The 19,238-nt window shown below is 41.5% G+C and overlaps 2 protein-coding genes across 6 annotated transcripts; one reads left to right on the top strand and one right to left on the bottom strand.

Annotated features, from left to right (window-relative positions):
- Positions 1 to 304: 304 nt before the first annotated feature.
- Positions 305 to 6,054, top strand: LOC121297138 (D-amino-acid oxidase-like). 5 transcript variants are annotated; one of them, XM_041223212.1, is made up of 13 exons: positions 305 to 497; positions 773 to 960; positions 1,408 to 1,535; positions 1,646 to 1,841; positions 2,155 to 2,269; positions 2,356 to 2,432; positions 2,857 to 2,922; positions 3,543 to 3,597; positions 3,903 to 4,007; positions 4,279 to 4,361; positions 4,641 to 4,758; positions 5,000 to 5,098; positions 5,547 to 6,052. In XM_041223212.1, the coding sequence occupies exons 4-13, from the start codon at positions 1,648 to 1,650 to the stop codon at positions 5,670 to 5,672; spliced, it is 1,038 nt and encodes a 345-aa protein (XP_041079146.1). In that variant the 5' UTR covers positions 305 to 497; positions 773 to 960; positions 1,408 to 1,535; positions 1,646 to 1,647; the 3' UTR covers positions 5,673 to 6,052. The 5 variants fall into 5 exon arrangements, with proteins under 5 accessions (XP_041079146.1, XP_041079144.1, XP_041079145.1 ...); XM_041223213.1 differs by having other exon boundaries at positions 480 to 497; positions 758 to 960; XM_041223210.1 differs by lacking the exon at positions 773 to 960 and having other exon boundaries at positions 1,458 to 1,535; positions 5,547 to 6,054.
- Positions 6,055 to 6,421: 367 nt separating this feature from the next.
- On the bottom strand, positions 6,422 to 18,298 carry LOC121297137 (synaptic vesicle 2-related protein-like). The gene is made up of 16 exons (XM_041223209.1): positions 18,144 to 18,298; positions 14,987 to 15,147; positions 14,369 to 14,454; positions 14,051 to 14,149; positions 13,423 to 13,494; positions 13,115 to 13,239; positions 12,169 to 12,232; positions 11,526 to 11,651; positions 10,953 to 11,081; positions 10,709 to 10,782; positions 10,446 to 10,522; positions 9,908 to 10,015; positions 9,106 to 9,217; positions 8,900 to 8,981; positions 8,415 to 8,504; positions 6,422 to 8,216 (listed from the first exon to the last, which is right to left on the bottom strand). The coding sequence occupies exons 1-16, from the start codon at positions 18,176 to 18,178 to the stop codon at positions 8,007 to 8,009; spliced, it is 1,650 nt and encodes a 549-aa protein (XP_041079143.1). The 5' UTR covers positions 18,179 to 18,298; the 3' UTR covers positions 6,422 to 8,006.
- Positions 18,299 to 19,238: the final 940 nt, after the last annotated feature.

A 19,238-nucleotide genomic window follows, 5' to 3' on the forward strand; every position in this document is an offset into this window, starting at 1 on the left:
TCGAAAACAGTTAATCTTTAACATCATAACTCAAAATTGCAGACTGGCTTTGTATTTTACAGTGGCACCTTTGGCCATGGTTCATTTATTCAAGCAGCAAGTAAAACAAGACATAACCTTCCCATCCTTTGGGTAGTTTCACTGTCCTTATAACTACTCATCCAACCACTGCGCAATTACTTTAATTTCAAATCCTTTACATGCTAAACGTCACACAATGTAGCTGGGGGGGGGGGGGGGGGGGGTTTATTGCAAGCTGGCATTTAGGCTGACCTGGGTCCGGTCCCATCACTCCCCGCGTGAACGAAGACGGAAGGATAAAAGGCAGACGAGGATCTCTCTCTCCCCCTCTTCTAAAGTTTAGTAAATTTTGGCATTCAGAAAGATATGCAGGCGATTCGCTGCTGAGGAGTTCTATAATCATTTTAATGTTCAAACTGCAAGCAGTACACGAATGCGATGCAGCAGCGTCAAGGACATAGTTACACTAAAAGAAGGTAACCCGCAATGTTTTGTTGCACTTCCAGACCTAGTAATAGCCTACTTTCACTTACCGTTTTATTTATTTATTTTGTATTGCACTAATGCATTATTTGCATGAGCATTTCGATTAACTTATAACTTTGGTTAAAGTATGTCAAGTACAAGCCTGTCGTGTTTTCTGCAGGACTTAAAGGTACCTCAGTGAGCAGGAAAAGACAAAACCAGTGAAAAATGAAATTAGAAAGTACAGTTCCTAATTAATTTACTCCACTAGCCTCTTCCGTAACAGGGCTAGGGAAACCATTTCTCTACAAAATGACAGCGAAGAGAAACACGTGATCAGCCAAGCACTATAGCCTCCTTGCACCCTTTCCAAAAGTCTGACAGACACGCATGATATGTGTTCAGAAACATGCACGTGTGCGCCTGGAATGTACAAATACTGCCCTACACACTTACACTTTACATTCCATAAAGGTACTGTATATATTCTAATTATGCTTTCTTTCCATATATAATTATACATTTATTAATGTCTTATTTTATAATAATAACGTAAAAATGGACGAGTATGCATTAAAAACGTATTTGGTGAAATGGTATTTTCTATATTGGTATTGTTATCGGGGTTTACACTGCTGAATGGATATTGTACCCACCCCAGGTGTTTGCAGTTTGCACAGCAGTGAGGATGTGACCCAAACTAAACACATTCCACAATCTCCACAAGGGTTTGCTTTCATATTACTATAACCCCCTGTTTATACACTATTATGGAAGTGTTTCTATGTAATACCTTCTCTAACAACAATTTGTGCCCCCAAAAAAATATGCTGTTCGAATGACTGCCAAAATACAATTTAACTTGCTTGAAAACCGTTAACTTTCTGCCCTTTGGACTGGGCTTGTTCTTCGCTCTGTCAGATTCAGCACTTTTGTACTCCCAAAGAATATCTAGACTGCACTCTCTGCAGGGACTAAACTGCACAGAGGAGTAAAGAGTGCACAGGTTCTTACTTGGGAATCGTGCCAGGAAAACAATTTGAAGACAGGTTCGTATTTTAATCTTTTTTCTTGTTTATTTGAGTAAGTCTACATGAAGTACGATTTAAGTGTAGATGGTGTGTGTACTTCCATCGGTGTGTTGTTTTTTATTTGGCAGACATGCGGGTGGCAGTGATTGGAGCCGGGGTCATCGGCCTCTCTAGCGCACTGTGTATCCTTGACCGCTACCGATCCAGCGTGACTCCTCTAATTATTGAGGTCTACGCTGACCAGTACACCCCACTGACCACCAGTGACGGAGCGGCAGGGCTGTGGCAGCCCTACCTGTACGACAAGGGCAATGTCCAGGAAACGTACGTTACTCTCTGTCTCTCTCCATGTATATAGTTGGGTGTATTTTGTTTCTTGTTGATGTGGAGATTGATATGAAAAGTAGTAGCATTGTAAGATTCCCTTTGAGTCCAGAAGAGGACCTCCTTTGTCGCTGTTAAAGGAGTAGGTCAATCCTTGCTTGCAAGTGTTGTCATTGTCAATTGTTAACCAGGCTGCCACCAAACTCAGTGAGACTACCTGCTTGCTAATCTGCTTGAGATTTTTTATGGCTCTATAAATCAAGGCTTGTTTTTATCTTCAACATTCTATCTAGTTCTTTTTTTCTTTCTTTAGTAAATGGAACAAAGAGACGTTTGACTACCTCCTGACCTACATCAACGACCCCGATTCAATCAAAATGGGAATATTCACCCAGTCCGGCTACAACCTCTTCACTGAACCCACGCCGGTAAGCCTCTACTCTTGGCAAAAGCTGCCAGATGCATGGTTAATGACTGGCAGGTTTTGACAGTGTTGCTCATGTTCATTCTCCAGGACCCCTCGTGGAGAGACTCTGTCCTTGGTTTCAGACACCTGACCCCACAGGAGCTGGACATGTTCCCAGGTTACAGGTACTGGAACGACGGGATAATCCATGTCTTTCACTTCCACAGGCGTGGGTGGAATCAAGTTTTTGTACTAGGAACCTTTTCAGGCAGTCTCGGAACGAGATGTCAAGTACCAGTGGAGTTGCTGTCATGGGTACTGACAGCGGGTAGTGTTAGCCCTGCTCTGTACATAATTCTGCAGTGGTGCCAATCCAGCCTTTTTCATCGTGAACACGAAGAATTTAAGCACAAATATAAACTATAATATTAAACTAGAATTATTTGCATGTCTGGTAAGCCTTGTAAATAGTAGTAGGCAACTTTACTACTTGATATAGATCTGTAGTATACAATAACTAAAATATTATAGTATTTCTTTTCTGACAGTATAGTGCAGTCATTTTCTCTTGTGTGTTTTTGTCTATGGGATGCATCTGTTTTTTTCCAGTTATGGCTGGTTCAACACTGCACTTATGATTGAAGGCAAGAGCTATTTACCTTGGCTCATGGACAGGTGAGTGTGAAACATGTAATCATCTAATCATTCCCGTCTGCAAAGACACAGGGAGCCTGCCTAGGATGGATTATATACAGCACTCTGCTAGTTTACTAATATTTTGCAATGATGTAAAGCTATCTCATTTTTAGAGGGGTCCCACTTTGTAAATGCACATGCTTCCTCATAAGAAATTATTTTAACACACTAAAAACATAAAGCTTTGACACTCGCAGAGTATAATGAAATTCTTGGCAAAAGCCTACAGGTTGGTAGAAGCTCACACTATGCAAATTGTGTCTACCTAGTTCCAGGTGTTGCAGTATTAACGACACGACACCACATCCTCAGGCAATGGCAGAAAGCCACTCGGCTCACTGTGTTCTGGCCCATACAGCTTCAAGACATGCATTCAGTGTTGTGCATGTTGATTTACAGATGGCACAGTCTTTTGCTGTCATTTTCTCATCAGTGTGTGTACAAAAATAAGTTCCGTAAATGGCTTACTATGGTGTTTCCTTATATGGGCAGGGACAGAGCGTTGCTGCTGGTTAGGGTTCCACAAGCACACCAGGTAGTGACAATGTGTTTTTCCACTGGATGTGTTTCATTCTGGCCATTTCATTTCTTTATTCCAGGCTGAGGGAGCAAGGGGTGATATTTTTTCACAGGAAGATTGAGTCTTTCAGAGAGGTGAGGGATGTTTTTAAACACTTTACATTGGAAAACAAAAAAAAAAAAAACTTTTGTTATACTGCATGATGGTTTTTGTTAGAAATGTGTTTTTTTTATTATTATTTTATGTCCCTTGATGAATGATTGGTCAAGGGGACTGAGTAAATAGTTACTGTATTAACAGAGCTTAGTAAAGTATTCCTGTGGGTGCATGCATGCTGGCCTGTGACTGGCGCTCTCCCCTCCTGTACTACACTACAGAAGGCACTAGCCAAAACGTTTGTCTGCTCGACTTTCTGACAAAGTTGCATCTTCCCCTGTAGCTGGTGGACTCTGGAGTGGATGTCATTGTGAACTGCACTGGGATAAGAGCCGGGGAGCTGCAGCCTGACCAGGATCTGAAGCCTGGCCGGGGACAGATCCTGAAGGTGGGTGTGCAGGAAGGGATGGGTGAGCCCAGCAGTCAGTCAGGCTGTTGTTCCTTTCCCTAGTCAAACACAAGCTTCGATTCCTAGACAGCCTGGCAGATCCTGTGTCCTATTTAATACAGGACAGGACTGGCACCGCACCTCAATGTGTTTCTGTTCTTTCCCAGTGTGTAAAATGTAATCTTTATCAATTCAAAACAAACTGTTTCAGGGTACAAATAATAGTATAAAACTAGCATTCATGTTTTTTTGTTTTTAATGCTCTTATTAGGTAGAGGCTCCTTGGCTAAAGCATTTTATAATAACTAACGATCACAAGACTGGAGTGTATACAACCCCATACATCATACCAGGGTAAGCAGGGGCAGGTATCCCTATTGCTGTTTTACACTTGGGTATCTGAGTCAATCTCCTCTAACTTTCTGCAAGCTGCTCCTTCAAGCTCTTTTAAACATCCTTCTTTTCCCAAGGTATTTGCATCTACAGTTAAAAAAAAAAAAGTTATTATCAGTGTTGTTTTGCTGAGGCCACCGTAGGGTGTGGGGTGTGGGAACCCACACCCCACACCCTGGGGGGGTCCCATGGGTGGGGTGGGGGTGACCATTTGTATGCAAACTTCAAGCTTTTCCCCAGGAGTCGTTTAGTTACCATTGGCGGCATCTTTCAACTGGGGAATTGGAGTCAAGAAAGTAATTCCCAGGATCATCAGAAAGTGTGGGAGTCCTGCAGCAAGCTGGTCCCCAGTCTCAAGGTCAGTGGCTGCAGTGCTCGATCAGTACTCATCTCTTGAAAGAGACTATCCTGTTTTTGAACATTTCCCTTCATAGGGTGTTTGTGGCTCACAGACCTGCTTATTATGTACCAGTGAGTATGCCAGGAGGGGTAGAGTGGAGGTGGCTAGTGGCGAGTTTCATTGTTTTAAACCTTAGTCAAGTCCTGTCTGCCACTGTGCACTCTCAGCTCTGAGAAATGACTTGATTCCAACTCCTCAGCATGCCAGGATCGTGGACGACTGGGCTGGCCTGAGGCCGGTGCGCAGCAAAGTGCGCCTGGAGAGAGAGACCCTGGAATACGGAGCTGCCAAGAGCGAGGTGAGCTCCACATTTCTCAGTGTGTTCAACTGAAAGAAGGGCGGGCACGCACACTGCATTCTGAATTAGCCACATGCTCAAGGAGTAATATTGCATAGTTGACAATCCCAATTCTGGTAATAAGGAAAGTCGTCTGTTTGAAAATGAGCCAGGAAATCGAGGGAATGGGGATGTACAACTCTAATCCAATAAAGATTGTCGTCTGTTTTATAATATTACAATGAAGAACATCCATATTGCAATGCAGTAAAGAAAGTAAATTAACAGTGAAACCGGGAAGCTGTGTTTGTAGCTATAAATTGAGAGGCTATAGTTAAATGGGAACAGTAGAATTGACGTGTACAGAGCAGATGTTCAAGCTGGCGAGCGGGTGGCAGGTCAGCCAGGGGGAGCGACCTCAATAACACTCTGGAGTACAAACAAGCAAGTTGTCTTCGTTCTTGTCAAGGTGATACACAACTACGGGCACGGAGGCTTCGGGCTTACCATCCACTGGGGGTGTGCGCAGGAGGCAGCCAATCTCTTTGGAAAGGTGGTGGAGGAGAAGAGACAGAAAGCAACGTCAAGGCTCTAACCCTCTCTGATCTGATCCCTCGAGCGCCACCAATGCATTCTGCACCGTGCCTATTCCATTGACGTGAAGGCAGCAGACATCTAAATCATGAAACATTGGCCACTTTTTGGCTTTTTATAAAAAAATGTTTTACATGATTTTAATATGCAATAGCACTGTAAAGCCAGTAAGGTTAAGCAGTGACCATGTCATTTTGGTACACAATAACTAACTTGCTTCAGTTGTCTCTAATAATTAGCTCAATGCATTCAATATCCAACCCTTCAAGCACATGCAATGTAGGATGCATGAAGGAGCTGCTTACCTGCTATATATGTCAAGTGTCATTTTTAAACTGTATGTGTTATCTAAACTTTGTCTGTAACAACATCTTTAATTAATTTCTCTAATTTTTGGTGTTTTTTTTCACTTCAAAGTATGTCTAGTCAAGTCAGAAAAGAAAACTGCTTTCACGAAGCTCATCATAGTTTGCTTCTCACGGTGTGCAGAGCATTGTTTGAAACTGAAGCACTCAAACCATCTGCTCATAAGTCAATCTGTAAGTGGGTCCAGAACGAGTGGGTGTGTTGTCAAATGTAAACTGTAAAAATGGGAGAATTATTGGAGGGGGAAAATGAGTTCCCTATTTTAGGATTGAGAAAGCCAGGTAGTTTGACAGAACTGCATTAGGTTCAGTTGGATGTTGCAGTTGTTTCAAGAAATTTTAGTGTAATAAGATGGACTGGTTGATACTGTAGCATAGAAAAAAAAAACACTTTAGAACGGTGAAACTTTTTTAAACATCATTCATTGTATGATACACATTTACATAGAGTTCACTGGCAGGAACCTGTGTAGAGACACTTAATTGATTGTGAAAGGCAGGTGAGAGAGAGAGAGAGAGAGAGAGAGAGAGAGTGCAGGAATTCACAGAACACCTTGTCTAACTTGTTGCATGATGTCTCCATCTTAGGGACAGGAGCTATTTAAAATGGAGCGTGGGTGCTCCGAGAGCTAGCCCGTGCATGTTTAAATACATCTTTACATTTTTGTCACAGTTATAAGTACAGTAATAGTTTCCATCTACAATGTATTATAGCACATACCAGTGCTCAAGAGGGCATATTGTGTAACATGTTTTGCTAGGAGACTGTGCCAATACTAGCACACTGTGACATGGTTTCCTCTTGAGTCCTGTCTATGTGTTTGTTCAGTTTGCATTAAGGTTTCTTCATTAAGCATTACTGATGACACCTGAACAAACCCACTTGCAAACCTGTGCTCTGGTTCACTGTCTCAAGAGCTCTGTTCAGCATGGGAATCCAATCCACTTAAACACAAAGCGTCTGAGCATTTTACAAGTAAATGTTTTGTACATTAGAGCCCACGTTTTAACCCAGCTGTCAGATATGTTGGGAAAACTCATAACAATGATGATATTTGTTTAGTCTAATATTCCAGATATATGCATGTTACATTCTTTGTTCATGTGGACAATATTCTCATTATTTGCTGTTGGGCCTCCAGCATACAGCTACAGCTGCAGCTGCTATAGCAAATTTCACAGAACAGCTTTTTGTTTTGACATTTTCATTCATCTATCCTGGATTGTTACTCAACTGGGGCATTACTAACAGTCACGGGCTGACTTTTGAGGACATCCACTGTGCACATCGTATTGCTGAAGAGAAGTCACAGGGCGGTTTCTTTGTTTCAATAACTGCAGCAACATTTGGAAAGGCAGCGCTTGCGATACACGTTGTGATACCCCAGTTGTTAATTGAAACCGGGTATGTGAATGCAAATGTTCTGCTTATTCAAATTAAATCTGCACAGGAGGAAGCAAAAGAAAGTGGTGAAAATCAATCGCAGATTCTTCACTAGTGCTTCAGAGCTAGCTGGCCGTACAGTTTGATTGGAGGGCTGGGATCATGACGCTGGTCATACAGAGCTAAATGAGTACCACCATGACCAGTGAGAAAAGATTAAAACCAGTACAGATCTTAACTGGATCTGAAGCAGCCACTTAGTTACTAAAGCACCTCTCTGGGCCTCAGTGTCACACTTCCTGTACCAGTAGACCTCACCCTTTGCCCTAAAATGAGCTCTGAGCTTTTTAGCTGGACTGACATGGAAAAATAATTGATGGCCTAAGCTGTTCATGTACATTAATATGACTTTAGGAGAAACGATCTGCTTTGTTGCTTGCATGTCTTGATAGAACTCACATTTTGTAATCATACAAACACATTGTACAGGCAGGCATCCTTCTTAAACCCAACACTTCTATGTACAGACTAGTAAAGACCAGCCCAAATGGCGCTCCCGGGGTTCTGACCCGTTCTGCAGCCCCTGTCAATTCTGTGACCCCGAGCTGGAGCGGGGGATCCTCTCTGAGCTGTGGGACGCACGCCCCACCATCTCCTGACCCCACTGCCTGTGGCTGGACTCCTGCAGACCACGGCCTGTGGTCTCAATTGGCAAGGCGCAGGAGGCGATGGCAGCTAGGATGGAGCAGCAGCAGTACACAGAGAGCGTCAGGTAGGCTGAAGACTCCAGCATCACCTGGGGAGGAAAACGGAGCAGCTTTTGCAGGACTTGCTTACAGCTGTGTCAAGCTATTGTTGCTCCTGCTTAGTGGCTTTTACAACCATTGTTTGAGGCTAACTTCTGCATTCTGGTCAAGGTTCAAAGGGTTATCTTGAGTACATTGCATTGTGTGTGAGTATGCACAAGTCACTGTAAATGAAGGAGTCTCCTTACCTGTGCAATAAAGGGGGTGAGGAGAGCGCCCACCCTGGCCATGCCACTGCAGGTCCCTAAACCCAGAGCCCTGGTAGCTGTGGGGTACACCTGCAAGACAAGCAAGCAGGATCACAGCCAAGACAACATCAATGCAAGGAGGGGAGCAGGGGCTTCATGGCAAAACCAATGCAATAAATTATCTTTTATTACTGGAAATTAGGGACTATTGAGCTTTTGAATATAGACTTCTAAGTACAGGTCTATACATAAGAGCCACCTTCCCAACGTTTCAGTATGTTTAACAGACCTTTCTCAAGGGAGTGTGTTTGAAAGCAAACAGTGGAGGTACTTCTAGACTTTTGATGCCATGGTAACTACCCTCATTTATTTTTAAAATGTGTTAATGATGTAACAAGCTACTATTCCTTTTTTCAATTGAAAGCTGCAGGCATCATGGTGTTGAGTCTATTTATCCATTTATTTGAACCGTCAGGGTTCCTCACCTCTGGGGTGTAAACATAAGCAGCTTGGAATCCACCCGAAATGAAAGCCCTGGCAATGAAGAGGAAAACAGTGAGAGCCGTCCTGCAGGAATGAGAACAAAGAGAAGTTTAAACACACATGCAACAGTGAGAGTGAGCAAGCCTCGACCAAACACAACGCATTCAAAAAGTCCACTGCACAAGCGCATTGGTTTTGACGCCCTCACCTTCCGACGCAGGCCAGCAACAGCAGGATGCAGAACGAGAAGACGATGAAGGACAGCGCCATGGTTTTCTTGCGTCCGATCTGGTCGATAACCCAGAGAGTAACCAGCACGCCTGTGAGAGACAGACAAGCAAGCAGTAATACTATAGCATTGTGCTCCAAGCTGATGGGAGAGATATTGTGAGCACCTGTTTCTTCTGGTGATGATTTTGCTATGCTGTAGGTAAATGATCCATTACTTCAGCTCACTCAGTTAGAATTATCAGGTGCAACTCTAAAAGAAACTCAAGTGGATAAACGTGGTAAGTGTTTTTAAACAGTAAGCCTAGAAATGATCGATAGAACTAAACTTAATCACAGACCGAAAAGGATTGATGGCTTATTTGTTTTGTTTTTTTTTTAAGTAATTTTAAAATGCTTAATGCTGTACGTGGAGAAGATATTTGCCAGGGTCAGCAAGTTGTTGTCCTGTTTACATATTCATAGGTCAGCTGCATCCGACACACCGGAGCACACTGCAACCACAGGCAACATTCAAATAATGGGTTTCCTCAATTTGAATTTGAAAGTTCAAAGTAAACTGCTTTGCTTTTCAGAGGTCTTTTTTTTTTTCACAGAGTATTCTTACTTTGAAGCCATTTTTTAAAGGTATAGAATGCATTTATCAAATGTGAATCAAATGTCTGGATTAATGTCAAATGATTCATATATTTATTTATTTTTCTCCACACAGCAGCAATTCCCCACACAGCTCAGGAGAACTGAAGGTTCAGTGGGAGGCCCCTGATCCAAGGGGAATGTACCTGGGAATTCAGATAAGGTGGTCCACAGGAGGTCTTTGTAGTCATTGTCGGTCAGGTATTTACATTCAAGGCTGCACCTGGGTTCCATGGTCCTTCTGCCCTTCGAAACTAAAGGGGGAAGGGGGATTTTATTTTCCCACATGAAACTGATACTCTAGTATAATTTTTTTTTTCTGTACAATCTAATAGAGCTATTGATTGAAAGCATTGTAGTCACAGACAACATTTTTTGCCCATCGCTAAATCCCGTAAGAATTTAAAAAAAGTAACTATCAAGACGTTTTATATTACATTGGCCGGCAATATCAGGTTCATTTAGTTTGTTGATAGTTATGTTGGAAGTACACCAGTTTTTGCTGCAGTTGAAATGTTCATGGCTATAAGAGATTTGTTAGGGTTAGATTTTGTTTTGTAAAATTTGAATTTGATCACAAAGGAAGATTTATAAAGAACAGCTACAAACAACCTTGTGCTCTCTGCACACAGCCTCATGAGTCTTGTGCTTGTTTGGAAGCCATTGAGAATATGAAACACTCACCACTGCACACATCCCCTGCTTGGAACAGCTCTGTGGTCAGTAACACTAACCCATAATAAGAGAATGCGTTGGAGAACCTGAAACACAAGCACAGAGGGACCCTTGTGTAAATACTGTTCCAGCAGAATACTGAATCTGGAATGAGCTTGCAATGCTAGATAACCCAGCTTCTACCCTGTTAGGAAACTAGGTGATCAATCAGTGGAGTCACAAGGGCATTTTAAATTGTTTCTGAATTTGCAGGCGAGTTGGGCTCCACTCACCAGATAAACCACAGGAGGATAGTGGTCCAGCAGAACTGGGGAGAGAAGAGGTCCTGAATCTTTCCACGTTCCTCCTGTAAATAAAAACACAACAATTAACGGTACTAGCATATAAAGATTTTGGCCATTCTTGTTTTTTTCCATTCATGTTATAAATGTCCTGCACACATACACACATAAAGCCATGCATACATATAGAAGCACATTCCCATATCCCGGGATTCCAATTCTTTCCAGTTCTTACCTGCCTGGCCACAGTAAGCTTTCCCAGTGGCATGGGGACTCCATTCTCCTCGGCAATGCGTTTCAATGTGGCCAGAGCTTTCTCCTGGTTCCCAGTTAGGACGTCGTACCTCGCACTCTCTGGCAGCCACTAAACGAAATGACATTCATGCAGCAGTATAATACGAATGTGCATGCTAGGGCTGCCTTGTAAAAAAAGACTTTGGTCTTAACAAGTCAGGCAGATCTACTTTATTCTCTTTACATGTTTTTTTGGCACTGCTGAAATCCATTGTAGAAATATTAGCAGTTTGCAGCATCTTTTCATTGAAGATCCTTATGACAGAAGGAGCATTGACAGCCATGGCAATATGTAACCACAGGGTGTCACAATGCCTCTAAGTAGAACTGAAAAATCAACAGTGCCAAACACTTGCATCTTAAGTACAAATAGCAGCCCCTAAATTAGTTGTTTAATTGTAGTTATCACTAAAAAGGTGATGTTGCAACTAGCTTGTATGTGTGCTTTGGTTTACAAACTCCACTATTGTCAGGCTGCTCTGTTCATCGCTTCTAGCAGTTACTGTATACCTACAAAACAAAGGACACTGAAGATCATGAGGGGCAAGGTGGAAAGGAGAAGCAGCCAGCGCCAGCCCAGCGTAGGCATCACCATGATAGCCAGGAGCACCTCGAACACGGTGCCCAGCGCCCAGAACACCTGGGGGGAGGAGAGGGGAGGGGGTCAGCACACATGGATGAAAATACCATTGAGATACTATTATACTGAAAGTGTGTATTCCTCCTAACAATACTGTACCATTACAGGTCATTTCATTACCAACAGTGGCAACACAGTCGATTTGGAATAAGCATTGCACAGTTACTGATATGGTGCAACAGTACTTCTTCAATAGATTGCAAATTTGTACCAGTTCATATTATTGTGATACCATGGAATGTACCATGAATTGCATTGCAATACAACAAACATCAATATAGCATCTTTCATGTATGACAAACTGTAGCGGCAAGCATTAAGGTATAAACCTGTGTGGATATTTACTTCACAGTAATGTATGACAAAAGCAAAGCGAGCTGCAGTAAAAGTGCCATGCTTGTCTAACTGTGCTGGAGCTGGGCTTCACTGTAGCTGCAGTCCAGCCGCACTGTATCAGCCTGTAAACTGCACCACCGTTCTAACTGCAGGCACGGTAATATTAAAAGGATTGTCGTACCTCTATCAGTAAAATGCACTTGGCTCTGGATCTCATTGGCAGGAATTCCGCGTAGAGTGTTACCCTGGCAAAGACAACAATAGCTGAATTGCAGTCATATCATCGCAATCAATCATCCGCCTTCGTGCTTCCACATGAAGGATTGTCACTAGCTCCACCCTGTACTCTGGGCTGGAATTTTCCCATAGCACTATACTATGCATGTGAAAGGCAAATTCACTATCAAAAGGATAATTGAAACACTGGTTAATTAGTCTTACACTGGCAGTCTTTTAGTTAAACAGGTGGGAGTGCCAGAGGTGGACTCCTCTAGCAGACCCTGGGGAAGCCACACGATCACATTGCCCCTCAGCACTTTAATAACATGGATACCAGTCCTTGATAAGGACTTCACGGTTAGGGTTCTTGGTCCGATCTTTTTCTTGCACTTGCTTCAATTATTGCCTGTAGGGTCATTCCTACACTTTCAATTTCTTGCTAACTATTTGTGGCTTGTATGCTAAGCATAATGCAAACCTGCGATCAATTTATTCTGAACCCACGCTAATGGCTTTTGAGTTTGGCACCCCTGCTAATGGAAGAAATACTACATTGCACATACTTATTTTTTATATGTTGATTCAAATAAGTATACACACCAATGCCACCTGCTGGGCATTTTAATTATTGCAACTCTCTCTTTGTAACAAGTAGATTTAATCTAAATCACAGGCGTGGGGATTACTGGCAATTTACAGTTATTCAAACTGGGGGATACTGGTATTCGCTACACTACCCACATAAATGTAGATACTGTAGTTCTATAAATGCCAGACTATATGATTATTCTGTGGTCAGATGATACTTTCTGACTTCAAATAGTGTCACTGAACATGATCAATAATTTGTCTGAAGCCTATATTACCCCCAATGATAGACCTTGCTCTGAATAGTCTGCTTCACTTACGACTGTGGAACGCCTCCAATCCCAACTCCCACCAGTCCCCTTAGAAACAGAATCCAGCCATACACCGGAGCGAACGCACTGAGCACTCCATAGAACAGAGTCCACAGCACACTGACCTTCAGGCCCTGGCAATGACATGACGTTATCACATTATTCAGATGTACATTGTAATGTAGTGAATAATTACTTATAGGGTCAGAGCCAGGGGCTGTGGGGCTGTTTGACCTGACCGGACTGAAATGCACAGTCATTTAGGTCCCTAGATATACATACTGTATGTATATAAAGATGCACACACTGAGACTTACGGTTTTTCTTCCATACTGGTCAGATACGTTCCCCCAAAACGAAGAGCTAAGCATCATGCCAATAAACACTACCTGCTCAAAACACAAAGACACACACTGGGCGTTACAACAGCAATAATAGTTTAAGTATAGTATTTCCAAATGTAATGAGATGGACAGGCAGATTGACAGATAGATAGATGCTCTATGTGTGTGTGTGGATGGACTTGATTTAGTCTTTAAGTAAGATTCTTAAGCAGTAATATCAGAAACAAAAGACTGCGTAGATTATAGTCATTTGTTTGTACTCTAATCATGTACAGTATTGTACATCGACTCGTTCACCCATCCCACCATTCCAGTAACAAGCAGGATGGTACAGCGTGTGTTCAGTGGAGATTGAACAAGGAGGTGCGGATCATGGTAGAAAGGGCTGTGTACAACGGCTTGCCTTCAATGAAGTGAAAACTGTCCAGTAGTAAGGGGAGCAGTAATGTTGAACCTATAGGTAAACATACAGAGAATGAATGCAGTTGTGTGCAGCGAGAGCATGCTTCCTGTAGTGGGGCGTGAGGCCATGGAGAAGGGTGTGTGCAATGTATAGCATGGTGCATGTCTGTATGAAATTAGATCAGGTCCGATACAGTACCGACGTGAGAAGGGCAACTTGCCAACTGGGTAACCTCCACTCACAGTGCAATTGCGGGGCTAGAATACTGAGAATCATCATCTCCATGGCATCGGCCATCTGAAGAGAGAGCAAGACAAGAGAGGAGATCAAAGAGAGGCGCTCGAATAAGCAAGCAGCACCAACGTGGTGTTTGGACAAGCTCAGGCTGCTGGATACTGTCTATCCATTCACTCCCATCTCACTGGTTAAACTCCCCCCAAGCATTCTTGCAGTTTTATCCTGTTTATTTATTTTATAATTGCCTTATTGGCTTTTCCTTCAGGTCACTTGTCTTACCCATGCCAACCCAGTGAGAATAGAGAGTTTCCACTGGAATTTCCCAAAGCCAATGGCTTCCACTGCATCTTCCACCAGAAATGTATCTGCAACAAGAGTGACCAGAGGGTGAGTTTGGTATGACGTGTGCCTGCAGTACATATACTAAGGGTGGAGCAATCCTTACTCTTTTCAAACAATATACATAGCAAAGCTGTATATTGATGTTTGTCTATGAATTTGGTTTTACATGGAAGATGACCTCCGTGAAAAACACGTACCATTATCTATTCAAACAGAATGGTTCTAACAATCATCATGGAGAACATTCATCTCATAGAATCATTGTTAACTCTAGGTTACCATTTCAGGTTTCAAGTAGTATAAAAAATTACCATGGTATTTATGCACTTTTACCATGCTTTATCTATGGTTAAATTTACCATAGTTTACCCTGGTTTGCCATGTTTTTTTAATATTCTTTAATAATCTCTCTGTGCTTTACAATGCATTATTACACTTTGCTATGTTACTATGGGAAAATTTTTACAAGGGATCTTACAGAAAAGAGCTGTGCAGTATTTTGTGTGAATGTCATAAATCCCTCAGTTATGCTGCTGTGTGAAGAGGCTGTGTTACCGTCGGTGGGGTTGGCGAACTCCTTAGGCACTGCGGCTCCACCTGCTAGCTCCACGGGCTCCAGGTCCCGGTGGACCCCCTCAATCCGAACCTCGTGTTCTCCGCACACAGCCTCTTCCTCGGAGCGTGCACTCTCACCTGTGCGCCGGAACTTCACCACGCTGGAAACGAGACCGATCAGAGGGCTCCGTTAAAGTCATGGTAATGAGGGGGGTCACACACAGCTGGATTCATATTAAAGATGCAGCAAGTAATTGATGATTGATCGCCATGGTTTTTATTTTGCGATCCACAATTAAACATTGATTAATCACCTTGGTATCTTATTTGGAGCCTCACATAGCTAGCTGCCCTGTAACACATGCTTTCCTTGCCCTTTGCTAGACTAATGCTCTTCTGTTTGTGAAAAGAAATGACAGAATTTAATGAAATTGGGTGTCTTCTTGCTTTTTAATAATGCAATCAATAGTTAAATATTTTTCTCAATGTATATCTTGCATTACTGTGTATCATAGATTAATTCATTTGCAAAGGCATTGATTATTACTGATCACTTGGTGTTCCATATTTAATAAGGAGATTGGTTTCTGAGTGCCTAATATGTATTTAGATATACAACTCTGTTTATTTCTTTAATGGTGACTCCACAATGAAGGTTCAGACATCTTGTGTTTCAACAGGATCTCAGATCAAGTAAACCTAAGATCCTGTCAGAACCTCAAAAAGAAAAAGGGTGAAAGTGTTTGTCTGCTTGAATGTCCTACATCAAAGGATAAGGATCTATCTCCCCTGCGCTTCCTTTAGAATTCTGTTCACTGTTCTCCTTTGAGGGCTGACAAATACAAGTTGCAGAAAACAATTCCCCAGAAAGTACCTCATACTGTTTCAATGCCTTTTTATAAAGACATTTAGGTGGGCGGCTTTGGAGTTCTTAATCACCGTGATCAGCTGAGACCCATTAAACATCCTTTCTCACGCTAGGATATGCTGAGATTTTCATGAAGGAAGTACAGTGCAATGTAATTGTCTCCAGCATGCATATATTTTCAGTTAAGCTCTTTGAGCCTGATTCCCCAAGCTTGGTAACTCAGTATTATGATACAGTAAGTTATTAAAAATTGTTTTGATTAATTAAATCATATATGATATTGTGAAACTGTTCTTTCTACACTGTTGCTGTCTTACTGGCGTGGGACCATGAGAATGAGGCGTTACATTGGTTTAACCAATTTAGGTAATTAAACTGCTTTGTCTTGCAACTACACTAATGTGTTAAATCAATGTCACACCTCTTATTAGCTTTATTAAACTTTAGGTTATTCACTTAAAATACAGTGCAATAGAAGATAAACTGCTGTATACTAGCATCTAGAGTATCAGCCCAAATTATGCCAACAACAGTGATTTACAGCAAGACTAGGGGTGCAGATTGTATTGCCAATTTTTCCCCACTTGACTTACTAATTAGCTTGGTATCCCTGAATAGATAACTGTCTTCTCTTTAGAAGTGTGCTACATATGTGAATGTGCAGGACATCACACTATCAGAATGGCTCACCTGAAATGTTCTCCTGTTTCTAGGAAAGCAGTACAACTAGGAATGGGGAATGTAATGATAAATCAAATATATAACATATTTTTTAAAGAGGATACCATTATCTATTCAGAGACACCGGGGTATTTAATAAGTAATGGGGTCTGATTAAGAAAAAAAAAAGCAACACAATCCCCACCTCTATTCTTGCTGTAAATCATGTGCTGTGTTGTCATAATTTGTGATGGTCTGTATAGTGGAGTAAGTTGGACTTACTCCACATGAAATGGTTAAGGACTAGGAAGCAGCATCTACACAGTACATGTATTTGAAATATCTGCATATGCCAAACTGAAATATAAAATGTAAGCAAATGAACCATAAACCTGCAACATATGCCTAAGGAGGTCAGGGCTAATAGTAAAGGTAAGCAATGGGTTTAAAAACCTAAATAACTCTATAGCCTAACAATATGTACATGTTATCCAGCGACCTCTGAAGTTTCTTGTGAAGAGGACGTGAACTGAATGTTAACACATATAGAAAATAATTTTATGCAGACAAGAGAAAATGCTACCGCCCACTCCAAGGACCAGCACACAGGGAAACAGAAACATGGTATGCAAATTGCAGGTCAGTAATATTTGCTTTAAAAATTAAATATTAATAAAGGCTCAGCGTGATCTCCTTGGAAGATATTGGCTTTAGTTCAACGTATTTTCTCACAGACGATATCAACAAAACACAGAAGAAATTAGAATGAAAGAGTCTGTCTATCTACTATGCATATATTCACTTGATATAAATAAAAAAAATGCATGACAATAAAAAACCACAAGACTTGAGTAAGGTAAAAAAAAAAAAAAAAAAAAAAGAAAGAAGTTTTTCTCTGAAAGCATTTCCAGCTGAATTATATACGTACATATGCCCTGATGGAACAACTATACGTGTAACTGCTGTGTAACTATTATTATTATTAATATTAATATTAATTCTAATAATAATGTTATACAATATTTTGCATGCGATCTATTTATATTTAATAGTATTAGTATCTTAGTCTCGATAGCAGCTTTATAACAGCACAATCAATGAATCGCATTACAAATTGGATCAGGTCCCAGTGCTCATACGCACCGTGCTAATAAATTAATTATAAAACCACTATGCCAATAACACCGGTAAGCATGCTATATAAAAATGAAATTAGATTACAGTAAGTGTGGGTATTATATTATACGAGCAGTTTGCACTATACAAAATGAAAACTTGGCATAAATAAATCAAACCACAACAACATGTATCGACAGGCTCCAAGACTCACTTGTTATACATTCAATATATGGATTCCAGACCTTGTCTTTGCATTCGCATCAATAACAGCTGTAAATTAACCTAAAAATACAATTGCAAATAAATCATTTATTTTCAAATAACTAATAAAGTGTATACATTTTCTATTTGTATTTGAGGCTCGTCAGGTTCCGGCTAGCGGAAACAAGACATTGGGAATGTTTACTAAAAACAATCTGTTTTGCCAAGGCCGCGGCGCTTTCCTACCATAAATGTGTATTTCGGCAGTGTTCGATGGCAGCTTTTAAAATGCATTTAACTGTTACTTACGGCAGCTGTCTCAGCTGGAACAGGTCATCTTCCATTGCAATGGCGTTTTTCGTGGTCTGCAGATCCTTTGTCTCATTGCCGTTCCATTGTTATGAGAACGAGCTGAGATTTCAGCACTACAGGCTGCTGGACAGCGACTCACTCTGATTGTAATTATCACTGGAGACCCGGCGGAGGGGCGGTGTTACAATTTCAGCTTCCCGTGTCGTATTCAAGGGCCTGGGATTCAGTTGCCATTCAGACCCGTCTGTCTGCTTTTAATTGTGCTTAATATTGTTACTTTGTACTGCAGTGTACACGGGAACTATTAGGTTGTGCAGTTACAACGCGTTGGAAATGCATTGTATATGATAATAACCTATGTGTTGTTTTGTTTTTTTTGTTTAACATTGTGATGTAATAGTCAAAAGTCTGCCTCCTCCTTCTGGGTCAGCAGGCTGTATATTAGTAGAATTGCACATAATGGCCATTTGCTATCTTCTATATGGCTATATGTTATAATTTGATATGTGCTGTATTCAAAAAGAGACTCAGGAAGGCCAGGTGCAATGGCTTGCAATAGAGAAAACGAATCCATCTTTGTTGGCAAACCAACAATGGATTTTCTCATAACAGATTTGGAGGTAGAGTACATTCTGCTTGTCTAAATTATGTTATCTGGTGACCCCTGGTCCCCTGCTTTGGGATGCTTACTTTGTTCTATATACTGGGTTGTATAACCAAGCAGTTCTAAGCAGAACCAGTAATGGTTCCATAATTACTAATGCCATGTTGCAAATGCTGATCAAATAGTAATTATGAATGGATGTAGTTAATGGTGATTGTTTGTGGTAACGGCAGCACCTTCAAGTGTATCGTTGATGTTGTTGTAGTTATATGATTGTATCCCTCCACCACACAGCTGCGACACACACACACACACACACACACACACACACACACACACACACACACACACACACACACACACACAGACTGTTCATGCAGTGTGCATTCTGCTCTCCAAAATAAAAAAGAAAGGGTGGGATGATGGGTCCCTGCACCCTGCGTCATACCCCTAGATTAGCATGACTGTAGGAAGAGAGAGGATGAGTC

The sequence above is a fragment of the Polyodon spathula genome, chromosome 22, assembly GCF_017654505.1.
Source record: "Polyodon spathula isolate WHYD16114869_AA chromosome 22, ASM1765450v1, whole genome shotgun sequence".
Classification (NCBI taxonomy): Eukaryota; Metazoa; Chordata; class Actinopteri; order Acipenseriformes; family Polyodontidae; genus Polyodon; species Polyodon spathula.

Bases quoted from the DNA above. Each gene is read 5' to 3' on its own strand.
- LOC121297138 (XM_041223210.1), top strand. From the start codon at position 455: ATGCGATGCAGCAGCGTCAAGGACATAGTTACACTAAAAGAAG. The intron at 3,598-3,902 runs GTGAGGGATGTT...CTTCCCCTGTAG, and splicing joins AGATTGAGTCTTTCAGAGAG to CTGGTGGACTCTGGAGTGGA. The intron at 5,099-5,546 runs GTGAGCTCCACA...GTTCTTGTCAAG, and splicing joins ACGGAGCTGCCAAGAGCGAG to GTGATACACAACTACGGGCA.
- LOC121297137 (XM_041223209.1), bottom strand. From the start codon at position 18,178: ATGGAAGATGACCTGTTCCAGCTGAGACAGCTGCC. The intron at 10,016-10,445 runs GTGAGTGTTTCA...TTCCCCCTTTAG, and splicing joins AGCAGGGGATGTGTGCAGTG to TTTCGAAGGGCAGAAGGACC. The intron at 8,982-9,105 runs GTGAGGGCGTCA...TCATTCCTGCAG, and splicing joins TTGCTGGCCTGCGTCGGAAG to GACGGCTCTCACTGTTTTCC.